Here is a 22,490-nt window from a genome sequence, read left to right on the forward strand (position 1 = left end):
GTTTGCTATCCTGTCTGCCTGGGAGGGTCTCAGGTAAGCTCAGGGTTCACTCCCTCACTTCCTTCGAGGCCTACTTAGACATCATTCCCCTGGGAGGCTGTCCACATCATCCCTCTTGGAGAAGCTCCCCGGACAGCTTCCCTATGCCTTGCTCACCCCATAGTGTTGAAGTCATCATCAGGGGGCACGTAGTCCTCATCGTCACTGGTAAGGCCCAATTCATTCCCGTAGCACTGGTGAACGAAGTGCCAGAGCTCCTTGGGACACAGGGGCTGCAGTGGACAACAGAGTGACTGACCCTTCCTTCCCTGGGACCCCACTCTACACAGAGGCACTGAGTTGAGCTGGACTCCCTTGAAGGAGGGAGAAGCTGGCCACCACGCTCCCTTGCTGAAGGAAGAGGAGAGCAATGCCTCCGTGACACCTTCTTCCACCTCCTCTTCCCTTCTCCAAGCCCATCCTCAGACACCCATCTTCTGCCAAAAACATGGCTTTTAGCAGAGCCAGGAACTTGACCTGTTCCCACAACTCAGGTTTGCACGATGGGATCGACTGGCCCCTTAAGGATGGTAACTATCCATCTTTTGCTCCTACAGATGAGGTCAAGCACTGGGCGCCCAATGGAATCACAGAGCTTCTGATTTGGACTCGGTCCCTTGAGCCAGTCTCCCCAACACCGCAGAAATCTCCTTATACTCACTGTGGCCACACAGGCCCTACTGCCTCATGTCCAAGAATGAGGTGTGACCTCATAGGCACAATCCATAGATAGTTGGACAGTTCCTGTGGTTAGGAAGAAGCCTATATTCTCATAGTTCAGGGGACCTCAAAGGTCATCAAATCAGCCCTCTCTGGCTACCTGAATACTTCCTTACTTATTCTCAAGCAGAATCAGTTTGCCTATAGTTCTATATATTATTAGTTCTAGTTTCTTATTTCATGGGGTGTCTATATGTCCTCCTCAAAAGCACCATCCTAAGAAAAGTGAGCTCACTTGGGGTTCAGATTTTTGGGAAAGAGGCAATAGAATGTGGAAGAACTAAGACTGGAGGGACCATGAATGAGTCTTAAACTGGGAGGAGAGGGAGCAGGTGGGAAGGTAAGTATATGATAAAGAGGGCAGGAGAATTAAGAAAAAACAGAAACAGTCAAAATACAAAGACAGATTTTAAGTCAAAGGTAAAGAATGTTTTCCATCAATAGGTTTGATGAAGACTGAGAATTCTCCAAGCCCATCCTTTCAAGGTATGTTGGGTTTTAAAAAACAACAACAACAAACTTTTTTTGATGTTTACTTTTGAAGGCGAGAGAGACAGAGCGCAAGCAGAGGAGGGCAAAGAAAGAGGGAGACACAGATCTGAAGCAGGCTCCAGGCTCTGAGCTGTTCAGTCAGTTGAGCATCTGACTCTTGATTTTGGCCTAGGTCATGATCCTGGGGTCATGATATCGCACCCCACACTGGGCTCCATGCTAACAGCATAGAGCCTGTTTGAGATTCTCTCTCTTCCTCTTTCAAATAACATTTACAAAAAAAAAAAAAAAAAAAAAAAGCAACAGGTCCTGGCAGGATGCCATGAGCCAGGGTTCTGGTTTTCCAGCTAAGGAGAACTGCCTAGGAATAGCACAGTCGGGGCTCTCCCTGAGTGGGCAGGTGCTGGCCCTCACAGAGCCAGAGGGAGACACTTTTTTCTCCTTTATCTGGACCTCCTGCCTCCTATTCTTGGCCCTTATGTACAGCATTCACCCCAGTTGGGACCCTGGGACCCATCTGCCTCTCTGCCTCACCACATTCTCCTCTTCTCCATACACCCTTCCCTGGCCAACGCACATGGCTCAGCTTCTCTGACCACAACCAGGTCAAGGGCAATCAGCAGACATCTATTCTGTGAGAGCTTCTGCGAACCTTACGGATGTCCCTCTGTCTTATCCAGCAATGACACTGGCTGTGAACTGAAAATCCAAACGGGCCAGTGGAGGTTCAAACACATTACCGTGTTACTATTGTTGATGGCTAATTAAGGCAGAAGATCTCCACTCAAGTAAGTTACCTGGATTTAGGCCAGGGGTCTACACCTTCAAGTTAGAAGAAATTCTAAATAATAAATCCACTCAGTTTATTACTTCAGATTGTTCAGGATAGAGTCAGGGTAGATACACACATGTCATATGTGTAATTACAACCATATAACCTCTTCCCATGTCTTTCCCTGGCTTGTGGGCTGTTTCTCAAAACACCCTCCACCCTGACACCTGAGTGTGAGTTTTCTAAGGAATGTGGCCAGGATATCCCTTTTATCTGTGTCCCTTCAGTGTCCTTCAAAAATTTTTTTATGTTTATTTTTTTTTGGAGAAAGAGAGAAACACAGAGTGAGAGTGGGGGAGGGTCAGAGACAGGGGGAGACACAGAATCTGAAACAGGCTCCAGGTTCCGAGCTGTCAGCACAGAGCCCGACGTGGGGCTCGAACTCACGAACTGTCTGCATGACCTGAGCTGAAGTTGGCCACTTAACCGACTGAGCCACCCAGGCGTCCCCCTCAGTGTCCTTCAGACACTCAAGTAGTCAAACCTGTGGCTGTATTAGCCCCATTTTCCTATTTTCTGTATTTTTGATGCTCTGGTATCTGAGGCCCTGCTGACTGGGGAGGGGATGTTCCTCTCAGGGTTAGGTACTTCCTGAAGATAGAAAACCACGTGCCCGAGGGGCATCTTTCGCATGTGACTGACCAATCTGAAGTCAACACCACCTTCTTTTCCAGCTCTGACAGTCCAGGCCAGTACTAGACGGTCTTATGTACTCCTGGGACAGGTACCAGGCAGCTAGGGACAGTCTCTGTGCCCCGAGGCCGGATGGAATTATTCAAACTAGCTAATCCTCAACCTGTTGGCCTGCTTACCCTGCCTCACCCATTCCTTCCTGCAAAAACCACCATCCAAGCTCTTGTATGCTTTCCCCCTGGCTCGCTCTGCCTCCTGACCGACGCCGGCACCTCCCCATGTGTCTCTGCATGGTGTGACAGGCCTCTGCCTCTAGGTGCCTGTGAATATAAAAACTGATTCCTTCGTAATAGTCACCTCCACCCCTGTGGGTTGCACCATTCCTGATGAAAACACATCCTGGCACATTTTACATCAGTGGAGTCCAGGAAGGCCTCGCTGCAGACAGCAATGAGGCTGTTCACATACCACCATCTGGGGGAGAATACAGAACTCACCCCAAGTCTGGGGGGCTTCCGGAACCACATGGGCTTCTCTGAAGCTAGCCAACATCCCCAGGAAGAGTGATCTCTCCATGGGGCCTTCACCCCAGGGGAAAGAACTTTCTGGTGGATGTGCATCCTGAGGCTGAAGGAAGGGCTGGGCGGCACTTACCTTTTCAAGGAGTGCATTCTGCCAGAGCCGGAACATCATCATATAAGTCCTATCCCGGGCCCCAAATGAAGTGAAAAAGTGCTAGATCGGAGGAGAAAAATAGCAAGAAATATCTGCTAAGACTCCTAGTGTGATGGATGGAGGGGATAGGGTGCTTCACCCTTTTAAAAACAAGCTGCTGGCTTCATCGCCAAATGCTACTGACTCAGTTATCCGTGACTGTGACACCAAGGTGTTCTAGTGATGGGAAGGAATCCTGTGTTCCTGGGATTCCTAAGCCCTCACTGTCACCAAGTCCTTGATTAGCCCATGCCTTCCTCGGTGCTTCTCTCTGGTTTGAGGTTTTCACCTCCATAAAACAACTTCCTTCACCTACCGACTAGAACTGGGTTATTAAGTGGTGAGCTGTGAACTGGCCCTTGGGAAGGAGAAGACAAACCCACTAACCTCACTCTTTCAGCTACTAATTCAACAAGTAATTAAACACAGTATGTGCTGGGTGCGATTTTACACATTTAGGGTACAGCAATCAGAATAGGGAAGGACTCCTGCTCTTGCTGTGTTTACACATTAGCAGCGACCCTGTACAACACGCGGGAGGGAAATGACAGAAAACCAGACGGTACTGAACACGATCTGGCTGGTTCACAAATGGTGCTGCTTCGTTTTTACCACACAAAAGCCTTGGAAAATAAATGTGACTGCAAATACCTAACAGGCTGATGGGGATGAGGGGACTTCTGGAATCACAAAGCTGATTTGTGTGAAAAAACAGAATTCAAACCAAAGATTATCCGATCCCAAAATCTCATGGTTGATTCCCTTGAAATGCCCGAGTCAAAGGGCATGGTGCACCTGTGTTTCGCAGAAGCCTGGTCCACCCCTAGCCCTGAAGGGGTGAAGCTGTCAGTCTTCAGGCTCTGGGTAAAGATCAAAGAGCACAGTGTTTTCTCTGCCCTGAATGTTGCCTACCACATCTTCCCCATACTTATGTGCTCAATCCATTTCCTACCAGACATCACTCCTTGTGATGAGCTACGTGGATACATAATAACATCTTACATTTGTACAGCGCTTTACAATTTAGTGTTTCCAAATATGTTATAGGAATGGCTGGCTCCATTTTATACATGAGAAAACTTAGATTGAGAAAGGTGACGATTTAACACACCTATGGTTACGGGACTCAATTCAAGCATTCTGGCTCCAAGTCCAACGTTCAGCCATTCCATCTTCACCCCTGCCCAGAATCCAAACACCCTGATCCAGTGCAGGTGACTCCACAATCTGCGTCACCTGAGCATCACTCGCCACCATCCTACTGGCCTCCATATTCATGCAACTGAGGGGCAGAAGTGGGGGGCCTGGGGACAGGGGCAGCGGGGAGTAGAAAGTCCAAGGTCAGATTCCACTTACCTTTTCTGAGTCAGTGCAAACTTGGATGGCATTGGGAATGAGGCGAGCTGTTTTTTCTTTAGTCATGGAGCAGATGTCTTTCAAACGGACGGTCAGCTGGCACCCCCACAGGGAAGGGAGAATGGATAATAAGCAAGAGGAAACATTAGTGGAGTCGGCAATGAGCATTCATATGCTATCAGTTCAGAGAGAGGAGATCAGATCTCAGTCTACATATTTCTAAACCTAGAAGGGCCCTCCTCCTCGGAGATATCTGCTTTCATCCCCTACTTCACAGAGGCCACATGGCAAGGTAGTGGCTGAGCCTTGCCTAGAGCCCAAGGGTGCCTCAGCTCCCGGTCCAGGGAGACTTCTTTCTCAAGTCTATAAAGTCTGATTAACGTGCAGAGGCCTCATCACTACTATCACTTATAGAAACAGAACACTGGCACTAGATTGAACCATAAAAGTCACCCACTTTATTTCATAAGGTGAGGAAACAGAGAAAAGAACAAAGGACCAGCCTAGTAACACACAGCTCACTAGGTGGAGAACTCGAATAATGGACAAGGCAGTTCTGAGTGCCAAGGCCAATGCTCCTTTTACTCAACCATCCTACTCCTTGCAGAATACTTCACTGCATTTGCCAAAAGCAAATGCTCCCACACTCTCTTCCACATCCAAGAGGGAGGGAGGGAGCAGAAGACACAGTAGAGGACATCTATCCCTCAAGACTTGGGCAAGTACTTTTAGGAATTAGGCAAAGGTGTGGCTGGAGCACGAAGTCAACAAAAAGGGGGCAAGTGGGGGCAGCTTGGTCACAGCCAAGGGGATAGCCCCGGAGGCAAGCCCCAGGTCTTTACCAGAGTTTCCCAGCGGAAGATGTTGCTATAGAAGCAGATCCAATTTTCAGAGAGGTAGAGTCGGCCCTGAAGGAGAATGTCTCTTTGGAGTGCACATGAGTAATCTGTGGTAGAAGAGGGTCAGAGAGCTTAGAGACGGGAAGCGTCTTTAGCAAACCACTAGAATTAGGCATGCCCGCCCTCGACCAGCACTGGGGGAACCCGAGTGCCCACCACTCACTAGGCTCACTAGATGGGTGAGACACTTGAACTAGTGTATCTCATGTGACGTGAAATATCACCCGGATTCTGCCTAGAGGCAGAGCAATGGATAAGATGGCGGAGGGGGGCAAGAACGTCAGAGGTAGAAAAGGCCTTGGGGTGCCTGGTTGGTTCCATCGGTTAAGTGTCCCGCTCTTGACTTCAGCTCAGGTCATGATCTCATGATTCGTGAGATCAAGCCCTGTGTGGGGCTCTGCATGGACAGCATGGAGCCCACTTGGGATTCTCTCTCTCTCTCTGCCCCTCCCCTGCTTGTGCTCGCTCTCTCACAAAATAAATAAACACTAAAAAAAAAGAAAAACAAAAGACCAATAAAAGTCAACTAACACCCCCTCCCCCCCACAGTTACGCCAACCCTTCACTGCTGGGCTGTCTATGGAGGTTAAGAATGGCAGTGACTCCTTCCAGGTCAGGCTTTCTGTCGAGGCCACCACACACATGGTGTTTAGCCCTGAGCCCCAACCACTGGGGTCAGCGCTCTGGACATCTTCTCTCCCTGCTCCCAGACTGATGTTCTCACTTGGGTTGGCTTTTATGTGGGGGGGCCTCAAGACAGAAGCAGCCTGAGTGCTGTCCTTGGCACTCCCAGACTTCCTTCTTGCCCCCTGCCCTCCACTCCTAGGTCTCCCATCTCACCGACAATGAGGCGCTCCGTGTCCGGAAGTTGCTTAAAGAGCTTTCTGAAGTCTTCATTTCTCTGCTTGTAAGTTGGGCTTAATACCTGCACGACAATGGCCAAGGTTAGCGGGATGCTTCCAGGTTCTGCGGGGCTGGGGAGGCAGATGCAGGAAGAGCACCTGCTTGCATGCTTAAGAGGCAAAGAGGAGGCCTTGTTATCCTACAGACCCTATGTGGCCAGCTTAGGCCAAGAGAGCTTTGGTATGTATGGAGAAAATGCCGTGGAGAGAATTTGCCACTGCAAAAGGGTTTGTACCCAGTGACCATCAATGCAAAAACGTCAAACACAATAAGAAGGGCCCACATTACATCCCAGGAAGGGAAAGGAAGGAGGGACACATCCAGGTAGCTTCCTGGGACCCACCATGAGAACTATTGCTGTCCTGCCTACCAGCATGAAGTACCACCTTGACAATGAATCAGGGGCCCAGAAGGGCTCCCCCAGCCCCACCCCCCGCAGAACCCAGAATAGGACGGTACTCAGTGCATCCCTCAGAAGAAGTGGTTATCATGACTAACAGAGCAAGTTACTTGGCAGTGCATGAAATTCACGACTAGAAAAAAAAATCAAAACGTAAGATGACGACAATGTGACATGTCAATCATATCTCAGTAAAACGGGGGGTGGGGGGAGGGAGGGAGAAGAACTGCACTTTACCAAGACTGGATTTTTAAAAAATCTAGTACTAGAATAAGCACACAGGTAGAGAATTTAAAAGCACATCTGGCAACTAGAGGCACCCAACCTTCATTCCCTCCCCACCCTTTACAAGACTATCTACTCCAACCCTTACATTACTGGCGAGGAAACAAAGGCCAGAGAGGAGACGCCTCCCCAAGGCTCCTCCAGCTGGTCAGGGGCAGCTTTCTGGATTCCTGATCCTGAGCTCCCATTACCTGTGCCACCAGATGACCCTGAGCCTACCTAGCTTTTTGGGTGCTTCAGTGCAGACTTATATGCATAAACTGCCTTAGCAAATCCTCCTTGGAAATTCCATCAGCCAGTTCAATAGACAGAAATCCTTATCTTTCCAAGCTTACAATCTAAAAAAAAAAAAAAAAAAAAAGGCAGCATATGCTGTAGATGAAAGTTACCCGAGGATGAAGGCAGGTGCACGACCCAGGAAGAACCACGCATCGCGACAGAGAAACATGTGTACTCCAACCAGGAGGTTCACTGACCTACTTAGGCCAGGAGCGCACATCTGCATACAGACTGTCCCGCTGATAATGACGGATAGGGCTCAGACATTTATACTCTCTCACCCACTTCCCTGGGAATCCACTGACATACAGCTGTGGCGACAATGACATGCCCTTTAGACTGTTCATTTTTGGCTTTCTGTGGAGCTCGCTGGCCTGCGAGCAAACTCAGGCTGTGGCCTGAGCACATTCAGAGCCTGGACTTGACTATCTGAGCTAAGTGGCCCAATGGCTTTTGGGCTAGTGGGAACAGGAATATCACAGAAAGTTGGAGGAGACAGAACGACATGACTTCAGTTTGGGGAAGATTTCCAAAAGAGCTCCGCCCCCCCAGGCAATGCTATGCCATAGAAGCCCAAACTTCAAAAATCACCTGCCATGTGTTTGAACCCAGCAGCAGGGCCATTGGGAGTGAGTATCTAGAAGCCAACCTCTCCTGTGGCTGGAAAAGATCTCCAAATACAACACTCCTCTGGCCCATATGTTAGCTCCAAATCGATACTGAGATATCCAATCTGACTGGCCACCTGGCCTTACAGGACAGAGCGGGCACGCTGAAAACCCTGGCTTGACCACCTGATCACCATTAGGTTCCTCATTAAATCTAACTGACCTTTTTTTAAGTTTATTCATCTATTTTGAGAGAGAGAATGCACAAGCTCACCACGAGTGGGGAAGGGGCAGGGAGAGACAGAGACAGAGCGAGAGGGAGAGAGAGAATCCCAATCAGGCTCCATGCTGTCAGTGTGGAGCCGGGAGCAGGTTCAAACTCACGAACCATGAGATAATGACCAAAATTAAAGAGTCTGAACCTACCAGATGCCCTCCCTCGAGCTATAGTTCAGCTAACACGAAAAGAGTTATTACCATGCACCAAGCATTGTCATTAGCCCTTCACATATGTCATTTCACTTGACCACAGACTGTTTTCATGATTCCCATTGCACACACTAGGAGTCGAGGCACATAGAGGACAGGCAAGTTGTCCAGAGTATGTGGTTAAGCAGGGGGAGAAGACAGCATGAACCCAGGTGGTCTGACCCAGAGCTGGTTGGAGTCACTGCTCCACGTTGCCTCAGGGTGTCCGACAGGTCAGCCCAGCAGAGCACACTCGCTTGTGGATGAGACGTTCACCTGCTTTGGGGTCCCTGCTGGCCTTTCATGCCCACAAGGGGGTCTTTTTGCCCAGGGGTGTGGTAATAAAGTTTCAGTTTTTCTTTTAAAAAAATTTTTTAGCGTTTATTTTTGAAAGAGAGAGAGAGAGAGAGAACATGAGTAGGGGAGGGGCAGGGAGAGGGAGGCACAGAATCTGAAGCAGGCTCCAGGCTCTGAGCTGTCAGCACAGAGCCCAACGCAGGGCTCGAACTCACGAACCAGAAGATCATGACCTGAGCCAAAGTTGGACACTTAACTGACTGAGCCACCCAGGTGCCCCTACAGTTTCAGTTTTTCAAGGTGAAAGGGTTCTGGAACTTGGTGGCAGAACAGTGCAAATGCACTTAATGCTATTGAATGGAGAAGTACTTAAGATGGTCGGTTTTATGGTCCTTACCATAACTAACTGGTTTTAAATGAATGCACCAATCAAGCAGCTTTTCGTTTAGGACATTCTACTATCAGTCCAAGGACCAGCTTACCCGAGGCCCCAAGCCCCCTTCAGGTAGGTGTAACCAGGCACCAGGCATCCAGTTACCTGAAGCCTGGAAGTGTTCCTATTCCTAATGGGCTTTCCCCATTGCTCCCTTACCCTGGCTTCCCTCACATCCACTGGGAACTCAAGACATTTTCCAGAGGTGCGTAGTGCATGGCATCGGGCCATAATCTCCAAATCGAACCTCTGGCAGATGGAGGGAACTACTCCTCCCTTCTCCTCAGAACAAAGCTGCAGCTGTAGGGAGCTGGGGGGGGGGGGGGGGTTAGGGAGGAGTAAATCCAGCCTCGACCTCTGAACTCTGCCAGTTCTACAACTGGCTTGGGTGCAGGGACTCCTTAACTCAGCCTTGCAAATCAATGTCTTGATTTCGCCCAGGATGCCCGTCTGGATGGTGGGCCAGCCTCTGCCTCCTAGACTCGGTCTGAAGCAGAGATACAGTAGGAAGATGTTGCCACCGCAGAACCTTCTGACTCAAGTGACCATGACCCTGTGCCTCTGCCCCTCCCCCCACATGCCCTTACAGCAATCTTCTCCAAAAGTGAGGCATGGCTCACCTATTTTAATTTTTAAAAGCCAAAGAACTTTGGCTCAAGGATTATCAAGGTGCGGGGCCCTCGGGTGGTAGGGCCAAGTGAGGAATCACAGGCCCAGGGGGGACGGTCACACAGGCCCGCAGGAGCTGGAGACACACTCACGGCTGGGATTTCCTCCGATCCACGCCCGAAGCAGGGCTCTGCACCGGCAGGTGCATCTGTAAACCTCTCCAGGTACCACTGCAAAGGCTGGCTGTCCTGCTCCAGCAGGAGGCTCCAGACGACCCCGGACTCCGTCAGAGATTCCATTGCTCCCCCGCGGCTCCACCTCCCAGCTCCTTGAGCTCTGATCCCCTCAGGATGAAAACGGTCTGTCTGATCTGGGCTGGATGCAGATGGGCTACCTCTGGCTTCTTGGCAGAGAGCCTATGTAGCCCTGACTGGCCTCCTCTCTCCTCCTAGAGCTCTGTTCCCGGCACGGAACCTCACGAGTGGGAGGGTGTGGTCAGCATGGTTCTTGGGACAGCCTGGCCAGCCAGTCTCCCACAGCCAGGTTTTGCTTTGTCCCCCTTTGGCTCCTACAGTGTGGCCGGTCGTTGGGCTGGGGTTGACCCCGAGGGGATGTGGTGAAGCCCCTCTTCTGGTCACCGCGAACAGCCACTTCAAGAGGCTGGCTGGGGCCAGACGATGCAGACGACACAGCAGGTGCACGGGGCCGGCTGAGGGCTCTGAGCAGCAGGTGGACAGGATGACCCCGCAGCCAGGTCCACAGGGCCACCCGCTGGTTACTCACACGCAGCTCCTAGTCAGTCAGGAACTCCCGGGAGAGCAACGACTCCCAGCTTCCCAGCGCCGTCTGGCTGGTCCCATGCACTCTCTTCCCTGGGCGGGCACTGGTCCCTATGACTCACGGCCCTCTCCCAGGCAGAGCGGCCACCACTGGCTGTGGCAACAAGGCCTGCTCTCACCCCTACCCCTACACACACCCCTTTCCTCCCAGACCGTGCTCTGCTTAGCCGCCCAGCAAACAACGTCTTTGTTAGGCTCGCCTGCCAGAGGCAGGAGGGAGGCAGGGTGGGTGGGTGGGCAGGGCCAGAGCCCTACGCGTGCTTCAAGTTACAGGATCTGGGTGATGGTCCTGGCCAACGTCCTCCAGTAACCCCCCGGCCTAGCCTGGCCTCCCCAGCAGATGTTTCCTGCAATGGAAAGGCGCTGGCTGGGGTTCCCGGCGGGGGAGGGGGTGGGGGAGGTGCCAGGGGCACTGCTGCTGTGATGAAATCTGAAATTGGAGACTCTAACAGCGGGGACTTCTGGAGCACACTCTCCCCTCACTGACCCACCCGTCCACCAACCACCCTGTGTGCAGCGGCAGCAGGAGATTGGAAAGTTTGAAGATGTGCTGGTGGGGAGAAGTTGGGCAGATCGCCGGGAGAAGCTGTGGTCACTGGCTCAGGGGTCCCTGCCCTGCCTCTAGCACTAGCAAAAGGGGGACTCAAGGTCATGAGGACTTCCAGGCAGCTCCTCAGACCTTGAGGGCCAAGTAGCAATGCCAAGAACAGAGAATTTGACCCTGAGGTCAAAAGGAGACAGCTGAAGTAGGGGAGCTGAGGCCTATGGGGCCAGGAAGGGGTCTAGACAGAAGCTGGGGGAGTGAAGAGACAGCCCTGGGACTGGGAAGACGTGGGCCCCCAGAAAGTCAGAACTTTGAAATGAATGGGGCACCTGCCTTTCCCCCCACAGCTATGCCCACTGTGCCTGCCGCGAGGGTCCCAAGTCTGCACATGATGAAGGGAGCCTCTGGCCTACGAGTCTCTGGGGTTTGAGTCAGTGGCACTCAAACACGAGTGTACTTTAAAAGGTCCTCACGAATGCATTAAAAATGGAGGTGCGTGACTCCCAAGTCAAGTGAGGTGAAGTGAAGATTCTGACTCTGAGGTCTTGCGGTTAAAAGGCGTTAGAGAAAGTAGAGCTTGGCTCCTTCCCCAAACTCCTCTCTCTCTCTCCGTGTCCACACACTGGATACACCCCCGGCTGCCACCTGTCACAGGTGCAGGCTGGTAGCTCTATCAGACGGCCATCCTCCCCAGAAGGGGTCCAAACCTCAGACCCCAGGCCGCTCTCCTGGGCCATACCAGACCCCAAGATGTACGCAGTACTTAGACCTGCGAAAGCTGAATCCTGACAGTAATTGCCCAGAGACACTTGTGTATTGCCGTGGGCCAAACAACGGGATGACCTCAGTCAGATGAGGCATGAGCAGGGGATACCCAGAGAGATAACTCTCAGGAGACATGTCTCAGTGCTCAGCCTTTGTCTCCTACACCCCCCACACTGGGCTGGGCAGGGGAGGGCAGGGCAGCAGGCAGCTTCGGGCCTGAGAAGAGGGAAATGACCCTGGGCTAAACATTAACTCTATGGCAAACACTGGGAGCTGGGACCAAGTGGTACCCCCTCCCTGGGTATGGCACGGGGAGGGAAAGGGTGGAGGAGCTCAGGAAAAAAACAGATGGATTTTCAAGGAGCCCTGGCCTCGCCTGGAAGAATTCAATTAAGACCCTCAAAGGAAATCCTGGCCCTTCAACCAAGTCCAGGTAGGGAGGAACCAGGTGTAGGAGACGGGCAGGCAATGAACAGAGAGGAGAGAGAAGGGACCAGATAGCATTATGCAGAAAAACAAGGAGGGTGAGACTGGGAGGGGGTCTCATCAGGAGAGATGGGACCATTCCAGAGAAGGTGAAGGACGGGGGTCGAGGGGTGGAAAGACTTCAAAACCATGAGTAAACAGCAGTGTGCAACGGGTAGAGCTAAAGGAAGGAAAGACGGCCCCTCTTGGAAAGAACAGGCTGCCGAGGCTGTCAACAGCAGGTCCCCTCTCAGACCTCCCATTTTCCACACCGTCCCCCTAATGTCCCCATTTCATGCCCACAAAGCTTTGTTCTCCTGCTCTCAGTCTTGTACCTGCCAGAGCTGCTTGGCCGGTCATTCTAGAGGATTGGGGCCATCGCTTCCCTCCCCACCATAAAGCCAGCACCCTCCCCAACCAGGGGCATGGGGCAACCTGGGCACTGCGTCTCTCCCAGCCACCAGGGCCTAGGCTCCTGACCCCTGACCTCAGACAAGCTCCTTCCCTGAGCTGCCTTGATGACTGACCCCCAGGAAGGAGGTGAAACAGAAGAGGACAGTACCTGTGCCCACAGGAGGCACTGGATGGAACAGCCGTGTCTGCTTCATCCAAGATGCAAGCCCACCGCACCCTGTAGGGGCCACCTTTCGGGGGGCAGACTACACCCTTCGCACCCCAAACTCTGCACTTGGCTCCCTCCAGAAACTAAAGCCCTGTTTCTGCTCGTCCCTCTACTTCTGGTCTACCAGGGGCTGTGCTGCCAAGTGGGGGGGCCTTGGTGAATAAAGCTGCTGGTCAAGTAAGTAGAGGGGGAAGGGCTGAGGGGAAGGGGCGTAGACATAATCAAGCTGGGGAGGCCCTTAGGGCAGTTGTAGATTGCACTCCTTCTAACCCCACTCTTGACCTTCATATCATAGCCCTGCCTAGAGACCAGAAGCTCTCATGCCACAGCCCCTCCATGTGTCCCAGGGCCTGGCCACCTCTCACCATGGGTCCCCCCTCTTTAGGCCACGGTGGTCTGCCACCATGGTGACAGCTCCTCCCTGGCTAGATAGTAAAATGCAGAAGGGAGGCAGGTAAAGGAGGGGGCCGGGGAGTGGGTGGGGAGGTACACACCTAAGCTACTCCAACAACCCGAGCTGTTCTCTCAGTGGTCAGCAGCTCTGAGATGACCCCCAGTCCTGAATCTGACCTGGACATTGGTGACTGTCCCCAGAGCTGGGATTACAGAGCCTCTGCCCATCCAGTCAGTGATGGCACCTCAGCCACCACAAGTCGATCGAGGTGGCTCTGAGGCAACACCCAGGCGGTGGCTTCCTGATTGAAGCAGGGCAATGGTGACTCGGGGAACAGTCACGCTCAAGTCCGTGCTACAGATAATAAGCACACGGGTACCACCAGAGCGGGCAGAGAAGGGGGTGATGTCTGCTGTGTGGAACGGGCAGCCTCATGCTTCCTGCACAGACACCGGAAGTAGGCCAGGCATCCGCCTCGGCCTCGGGAGGAGGGCAGAGTTCCCAGCCAGAAGCCAGCCTTGCTAGGGCTCTGCCCACCATGCCACCTGCTGATCTCCCTCATGATGTAACAACAACTGGAGACAGAGTGGGAAGGTAAACTACACGCAGCTCCTGCCGTCTCTGGCTGGGGCCGGCTGGAGGTCCCTCGTCACCTCTCAGTGTCCTAGCCTTTGTTCCGCTCTGGCTCTTCCCCCCAGCGTCCACCTAGCATTTCTCTGTCCCTGCTCTGCATCATCCCATCCCCTGGCCCGTCCCTGCCTCGCATCAGGCCTCTGGAGAGGAAGCTGTGGAGAAAGGCAGACAAGGAACCACATCTGCCCGGCAATGCTGAATGAGGGAGCCAGGGTAAGGGGGGCCGCAAGAAAACACTGCTGAGTGGACCCCCAGTGTCTGGAAGAAGCCCCAGGGAGAGAGCATGCGTCGTAGACAGGGGCCGTCCGGAGGTGCGCTAAATGCTGCTCAGCAAAGAGCCCCCTGTGCACTTGGCCTCTGTAAGTTAATGGTTTGTGCCAAATGGAGAGTCGATAATGTTTCTGGAATTCACTGGGGGGTGAGGGGTGGAGGCTGGAGGAGACACTGACCATCTGTGCATCCCAGAAAGGCCTGGGAGACGAGGTTAAGTGGAGGCCTGTTTTCGGGGGAAACACGCAGTCAGCGAGGGTCTCCGGCTGCAGGGCATCGATCAGAAAGTGGGGCTCTGGCAGCCCAGCTCCTCTACCATCTCCCACTATCTGTTGTTGCTGGGACGCCTGGGTTCTGGGCCTCAGGCAGTGCCTGGCCCTTCCAGCTGGTCTGCAAGAGGCAGCGTCCATTTCCCCCTTCCCTCAGCCGCCAGCACAATGTGCAGGGCTGGGGCAGATGCTGAGAGGGGAGCGTGGGGAACCCACTGGCGGCAGAGAGGCAGGAAGAGCCGGCCAGAGAAGGGGAATCAGAGAAAGGAGGAAGGAGGAGCTGGATGGAAGAGCCGGAGAAGAAAGGGTAGGGAAGGATGTAAGGCAAAGGGAAGTGGACCAGAAAAGCTTGACTGAAAGAGAGTGAGAGCAAGAAGAGGCAAGACAACCAAGATGGGGACCTGCATGTCCAGATTTGGAAGTTTCAATGGTCTATGTCTGCAGCCACCTGCTTCCTTTCGGGGACACTGCTTTTGCAATATGGCTCAGAGGGGTGGAAGTTTCGTTAGCCCCCGCACAGCTCCCAAGAAAGTGGCCCCCACCCTCCTCCCTCACAGAAGCAGCGTCTCTTTCCTCCAGGAGGTGAGCTCTAAGAAGCGTGGGGGTGAAGACCACAGTGGGTCACAGGGAAGGGCTGGGGGGTGGGAGGCTGTAGTCTGGGTTTTCCCTGACACAGGCCGCCATGGCCCATAACTGGCCTCAGTCAGTGAGGCCCTCCAACCTCTGCCTTGTCCGTGCCAGGCTAGGTGGGCACAGCTCCCCACGGAGTGGCAAGTGCCTGACCTGGGGGAATCACTGAGCCCCATGGGAGAATATCCGCACATACACACAAGTGAACCTGACCCAAGTCCTTACATTAAACCCATGCCTCCCCACTCCCACCCCCACCCGTGTCTGCAACCTCTGTCCCTCACAGCCACCTTCTCCCACACTTGCTGCATGCCCCTGAAGCCTGCCGGGGCCCGGCCCTGTGCTGGGGGCCGTGGGGAAGGTGGTACCTGCATGATCAGTCGGACTCGAGTGTGGGGAACAGCAGGCTCGGAGCAGGAAAGACAGATGACCTAAGGGAAGGCCCTCCACTGTGCAGTCCCAGAGGGCAGAGTACAATTCTGTGGCAGGCAGGGGCCAGCTGAGAGACTTCAACCAGCTGCTCTCTGGGGGAAAAGTTCAAAATGCCATAGCCCAGTCTATGCGATGGGGGTTGGGGTCTTGGAAGGGACTGCTTACTCCACAATCCAGTTTCTGGGTATGCAGCAACTGGCCGGGCCACCACTGGGGATGACATCAGGCTACACCTTCACCACAGACCCAGGAGTGGTGGGCGTCTTCTAGAAGGAAGACGCCCCTTGGGGCAGAAGTCAAATTCTCCTTCATGGGACAGCCTCTCTACTAACAGGGGAAAGTTTTCTGGCTGCTTCACCCCCAAACTGTCTTGGCTGAGGGATGGAAACTTTGGCCCTAAGTTCCGATTCTGGGTCTGTCCCAGTCCCCAAATTCTGTCTGGTCTCTGGATGCCTCCCCCAGCTGGTCCCCTCCACTGGGGCTGGAGGAGCCTTGTCCAGGAGTCGAGGAGCCCTCCCTGAGTCAAATCCTCCCTCACCTGCTGCACAGGAAAATCAACGTATCTGGTGTTTGAGGGAGGGGGCTGGTCAGGGGCTCCTGGACTTGCTCAAGCCCACGGGGTGGCTAAACCTCATGACACTTCTGTTTCCCAAACCGCCTCCATTCCCCTGCCCCCCACCCACTTCCTGTATACCCAGACAAGAAGAGAAAACAGGGATACTTACGTTATACCAACTCTGGCTTTTCTGAAAGGACAAAATAAGAGAAAGTACAATTAGTCGGGGACGACATGGTGGGAATGGCCAGGATCCTCCTGGCTCCAGAGGGCAGGTTACACAGACAGCAGAGGGTGGGCAGGGAGGAGGAATCCAAATGCAGCTGAATGCTTCCCATGGGGCTGCTCAGGAAGGGGCCTCTTTTCTCAAGACAGCTCCAGAAAGGAGGCCCGGGGAGCAGTCCATGCTGGAAACCTCGCCGAGGTCGGGGCGGCAGGCAGCGGTAGCACCAGCCAGAGCTCAGCTGGAAGGGAGTCGGAGCCCCATCATGAGGTTTTCTGATGGGGGTGAGGGATGCGCTGCAGGCATCCGAGACCCGGTCCCCAGATGGGCCCTGACCAGAAGCAAAGTGCAGGTAGAGACCAACCCAGCCTTCTGCTCCAAGTGAGCCCCTCTGGAGAAGGTGAGATGGGACCCTTTGGGGGAAGGAAGAAAGGGGCTGCCTGGAATCTTCCTCCAACTACGTTCTCAGTGAGCAGAGGCGTGAATTTCTGCTTCTGCTCCACGGCTGGCTGAGCACCCAGGTGACAAAGGGGTCCTGGGGGATCCGCCCTGGGAGGCAAGTTGAAGCCCATGACTGCCAGCAGTCTCTCCCAACTCTGTGCTGCTGTCCCTCCATTCCCAGCAAAGTCAAGACCCCGTCCCGGCTCCAGACTTTGGGAGCTCTCCGTTCCCTGTCCCGGGCCAAGGATGCTTGTTTTCATGGCAACGGAAAGTTGATCAGAGCAAGAGGGATGGCTAAAACTGTGCTCTGTCTACCACCAGTCTCTGATCCCGTGTGAAAGCCATACGGGCAGGAACGCGCACGCGCGCACGCACACCTGTCTGGGCCCCATACTCGTGAGGTGCTGATCCAAAAGTTTAGATTGGGGATGGGCTATTTCAGGCTATAAAAAGCTTCCCAAGGGTGTAACTCGGCCAAGAATCTCTGCATCGGGGAAACTGCCTGCAGGTCAACAACGACACGCACAGGTGTGGATCCCGGGCACAACTGGCAAATTCACCCTCCCACCTTGTCAAAGGGGCCCCAGCTTATAAGGGGAAGAAAGGACAGTTGCTGTCTCAGGATGTCCCCTAGGAGCAGGTCTGGCTGGGAGGAGGGCGGGTGTAACACAATGTGGTCATGCGACCCCTTCCCCCCTTCACCAGCTCCCCCCGGTTCCACCAGAACTCTCTAGACGCTCTCTGTAGTCATTTCCCAACAAAGGCTGTCACTCTGGCCCATCTGGAAGCCACATACTCGAACAACAGCCTTACCTTCTCCTCTACTCCAGAGGTCTTAGCAGGTAAAGAGGCCAAATCTGAATATTTAAAACCAACTATTTCACTGTTGAGGGAGCTGCTGCCCCGTGGGCATCCTGGACCTGGATCTGACTGTCTGGTGAAAGCCACCCATTTCTGGAGCAGAGTGGATGGGGCAAAGAGGCCGTGTCTGACTCTATCTGTACCTTGCTAGGTCTTCATTCCTGGGTCCTGCCCCTAAGATCACAGGGCATGAGGCTGGTCAGATGTTCATCGAATCACACCTCCCAAATATGGAGAGGAATCCTCTAGAAGCTACTAGCCTCGCCTGCCCCATACTTTCTGGCATTTCATCAAACCAAAGCCAGGCCCTCAGACACCTGCTTCCCAGCTGAGAGAACTCTGTCACCCACCCCCTAGCTCCTCACCCCACTGTCCTGACCTTCGGGTTAGACCCTGGGAGGAAACGGGACAGCAGGAGTGAATTGGGGCTGGGTGCGGGGGCCCCAAGATCCTTTATGGTTACTCTTACAAGGTGCTCCCACTCCCGCCTAAGGTATTCCTGTATTCCCTGTGCTGCCACACAGATAGGCGTCCCTTGGGAATATATTTGGAGTGACAAAGAGCCTCCACCAGGGAGCCTCTGTCCCATTTCTGTGTGACACCTCTGTGTGTAATACTTGCTGTTTTGTAAAGGGGAGAGGGGATAAGAATTTGTGTTCCCAAGTACTGAAATGTGCGAAATGTACAAGCGAGAGCAAGGACTTCGGTCTTGTCCCTCAGTGTGACACTCTACCCTAATCAGCCATCTCCAGGCAACTTCTGGTCTGTCACCATTGAGGGTACCACTGGGGGAAATGCCTCCCACCCCACCCCACCCCTTGCCAAATCCTCAGTAGTTCCTGGAGTACCCACAGTGGGCATGAGTCCCTAAACTCTGACCAGCCTCCTGGAGGCAAATCTCATCCTCTGGCTTCACTCTCCCAGGGCTGAGTCCCCAGCTCACGGGGACAGGGAAACCAGAGGGGCTACAGACTCGGGAGGGGAGGAGGGAGCGAGAGCAGAGGCGTCCAGGGGCACGAGTTAGGGTGTCTGCCCTAGCGGCTTCCCTAAAATGCCCCTCCGTTGCAGAGAGGGCCAGAGGCATGGAAAAAACAGAACGGGGGGTGGGATGGGGTGGGTGGTGAAGGCTTTTCTCTCAGGTTATGAATGGATTTGGCTAAAAGGGAGGGAGGAGTCCAGAAACGTACTGAGAGCTGCCCAGGAAGGGGAACTGGGCAGAGGACATTTCCACTGCCTCCTAGAAGGGGTCTGAAGAACAAGCACTAAAGGAATATGAGGCCCCTGGAAAGAGACCCACCTTCCCTAGAAACATCTCCCCAGTGCAAAGCTCCTGGGGTCAGGAAGATGGGCCCTGGGGGATCAGAATAGGGGAAGAGAGGAGCTCTATTCAGAGGAGGTATTTAAGAAATGAAAGAGACTTCTTACTTTGATCAGGTTAAGTATGTCATACTGGAAAGAAAAAAAACCACAAAAATTAGGGTTGAAAAAACAAGAAAAAGGTCAAGGGGAAAGCTGTGGTGAAGCCACAGAGCTGGGTGACACAGCACACCCAGAGTAGGAGGACTTGCCTGCTGGGGACATGGCAGCGGCTGTCCTAGAGCAGGAGCTGGTGGCAGCGGGTAGCGGCCGCCGGCTCCCCCTAGTGGCCGCAATCCCGCACTACAGAGCAGAAGCTGGGTGGACGCGAACTCAAGGGGTCTGGGGAAGAGGAAGGAAGCCTTGACACCTAGCTCACCGCTCTGGGTGGGGCTGCACCCAGGAAGGGTCAGCCTCAGCAGCACAGTTACACGTTCACAGGAGAGGGGCCTTACTGATCACCTAGTCTGACCCCTCCGTATTAATACGAGGAATGAAGGCCCTGAGAAGGCAAGGCAGACCCTGCCTATGCCTGGCTCCAGGGAGAAATGGAAGTACTCTCCAGCTGGCCTGGAAAACATATGAGGTCATCTCCTCTAGGAGACGGGGTGAAGTGGCCTGGTGGCGAGAACAGCAACAGTAGCTCTGGTGACCAGATCTCTTAGCCACAGATACATCTGGTTGACCTGAGACCATGTTCCACTGGGCGAGGGGGTATCCTAACCAAGGAACACACGCTCCACCTCTCTTCACCTCACCTCTGCAGCTCTCCCTCGCTTTCTGCTCCAGGCCCCTGACCTATGTAGAACCTAATTCCTGTAGTCTGTGGGCCCCCGCACACATTTGTTTCGCTGTGTGCAAAACCGACCTCAGCTGCCATCGCTTCCCACTGAGGTGGCAAGGCACCCCTTCACCCACAAGTCAGTCCTGTCCCAATGGCATTTAGAGAATGGTGGTGTCAGTGGTGACAGCCCGGCAAGAGTATGGGGTTGAGGGGAGGAATCCATCCAAACCAGGGAACTGCAGGACGATGTGTCTGCTCCTCAGAGGGGAAGAAAATCTAGACCTCCCTTTCCCAGCACCTCCCTCTTCAGCTCCTCATGAAAAGAGGGACCAAGGCTAACTGAATTCAGCTCTTGGTCCCTTCACAGTGCCTCATTTTGTCTTGCAGAGTTTCAGCCTGGCTCAGTGGACCAGCTTCCTGAAAACACATCCCCCTCACCCCACTCATACATGAGTCCTCCAGCCTCTGATGTGGAACATCCCCAACTACGCATGGGCCCCTACAAGTCGAGTCTGGTTTATGGACAACGTAGGCATGCTTCTTACCTCCCTTCCTAGACCATAGGCTGCCTACAGTTTCCCAAAGAAGAAGACCTAACCTTTGTTTCCCAAAAAAGACCTACCATTGAGATTTTTAAAAACCCTCATTACTGAGTACTCACCTCAACCCAGCACCTGACTAAAGCAGCTCTGGGTGAGTGAGGGTGGTGACTGAGGAGCAGCAATAACGTGCTCACCGAGTGTCTTGCTAGGCACAGGGGTAAAAGGAGAAGACGCTGGTAGCTTCAGCTCAGACGGGACCAGAGAGACGGAATGACCTGATGCCCGTGTCTTGCAACATGTGTCCTCTCACCAGCCAGAGCTGTGAGGGGCTGGGATGGGGTGCTGGCCCCACAGAGAACTCCTCACTCCCCCCAGGTAGAGTGCCTCCTTCCCTACCCACAGCGAGCATTCCCCATGTCAAGTCTTCGGAGCCAAGATGTGCTTCAAGCCTCAAGGTCACAGACTCTGGGATTAGCCCTGTAGTCTCTCGTTCTTCCCTCAGGAAAGAGAACAGCTGTTCGCCCTCCTCCTCCCCAAAACACTCACAGAGGCTCAAGACTATTATTAAGTCATCCCTCTGCTTTTTCTTCTCCAGGCAGCATCCCACCTCCTTTTCCCCTGTGGGGGTTATTTCCTGAGCCCTGCCGTCCTAAAATACCTACTGCTCATGCTGGACTCCCTCCGCATTCTCTCAGGGCCTTGGAAATCCTGGGGGCGGGACAGACCCCAGCACTGCCCCCTGACCTCGTCGCATTGTTACAGGGCCTGGCAGGGGCTACTATCGATGTCCACCGATCTCCAGATGCTGGTACCATGCCCTTCTGGAAGAACAGCTCCAAGCTGATCATACTTCAGGATCCTAAGAATACCACGCGCCCCTGGGATGGGCAGTGGGTGGAAGTGGTGAGGGACGCCCAGGCGGACCAGCTGTCAGTGGGCAGGCAGAGGGGAGGAGGGTGCTGGGTAAGAGCTTCCGAGGTCACTTTACTGCGCCGGGGAACTCAACCATGGGTATGTGTGACCCTCAATCATCTTGCCCGGGGAATGTGGACTCACCCACTAATGCAGGTGCAACGCAGCTGGATGGGGCCTCCCTTCCCCCAGTGCAATGAAACTAAGCCCCAGCAGGACTCTGCTTCTAGATGGCTCCATGTAAGGAGGGAACAGATTCCCAGCCCAAAGCGGTGTCTGAGGAGCAGGCAGAGACAGGGGAGGATGGGGGACGGGTCTGTTCTCCGACTTCAGGGGCAACAGGAATGGTCCCTCTGTCACTTCAAGCCAGCCTGCCAGGGGGCAGTGGGGCCGGCCCTTCTGGGAAAGGGGCCAAGCAAGACATGGGCCAGAGTGGGCAGGGGTGGAGGGTGGAGTGCAGAGCGCTACAGACAATTCAACACCGGAGGGGAGACCAAAGACAGAGACAAAAGATGGCTTACTTTTGAGAGGCGCTTGTGAGACTAAGACCATGCATGCAAAGGAGGTATTTGGGAAATGGTGGGGAAGAAGAGGAAGAACAAGAAAATCAAAAGACAAATCAGGTGGGAAGCCAGCTCCCGTGCCTCCCCGGGGCCCCCTCCCCTCCCCGGGGCCTAGGAGTCCAGCCATAAAGAGAAGCTTTCTGAAGGAGCATCTAGGCAAAGACATCTCCTGCTTCCCACAGGACTGAGGAGGGGACAAGAAAATCTCTGGGAACCTGTAAGTAGTCTGCCCCCCCCCCCCGGGGCTTATTTTATGTCTATCCTTAGGCAAAGGCTCAGGCCCTCGACAGGCAGCACTGACACCTGAGGGGGGTTGGGGGGGTGGAGAGGCCCTGTCACTGTCCTCCTGGCCAAACGAGTACCAAGTGGGTTATCACCAAAGGTGAGGCAGAGTGATAGCTAGGGTGGAGGGTAAAAACCCC

At 53.8% G+C, this 22,490-nt stretch overlaps 1 protein-coding gene across 4 annotated transcripts in view; it reads right to left on the reverse strand.

Moving 5' to 3' along the window:
• Nucleotides 1–22,490, reverse strand: part of GRAMD1B (GRAM domain containing 1B) — a 164,479-nt gene that overhangs the window by 18,193 nt on the left and 123,796 nt on the right. For 3 of the 4 annotated variants that reach the window (XM_039217691.1, XM_039217690.1, XM_039217692.1), the window contains 6 exons: nt 16,556–16,576; nt 6,526–6,610; nt 5,629–5,732; nt 4,787–4,882; nt 3,371–3,451; nt 157–272 (listed from right to left, as the gene is read on the reverse strand). In XM_039217691.1, the coding sequence (XP_039073622.1) occupies nt 157–272; nt 3,371–3,451; nt 4,787–4,882; nt 5,629–5,732; nt 6,526–6,610; nt 16,556–16,576 (503 nt within the window). Of the gene's footprint in view, nt 1–156; nt 273–3,370; nt 3,452–4,786; nt 4,883–5,628; nt 5,733–6,525; nt 6,611–15,785; nt 15,923–16,555; nt 16,577–22,490 lie in introns of those variants that run through there. The other variant, XM_039217694.1, reaches the window with a different exon arrangement.

This window comes from Hyaena hyaena, unplaced genomic scaffold (genome assembly GCF_003009895.1).
Source record: "Hyaena hyaena isolate Hyena2069 unplaced genomic scaffold, ASM300989v1 scaffold_708, whole genome shotgun sequence".
Lineage (NCBI taxonomy): Eukaryota > Metazoa > Chordata > Mammalia > Carnivora > Hyaenidae > Hyaena > Hyaena hyaena.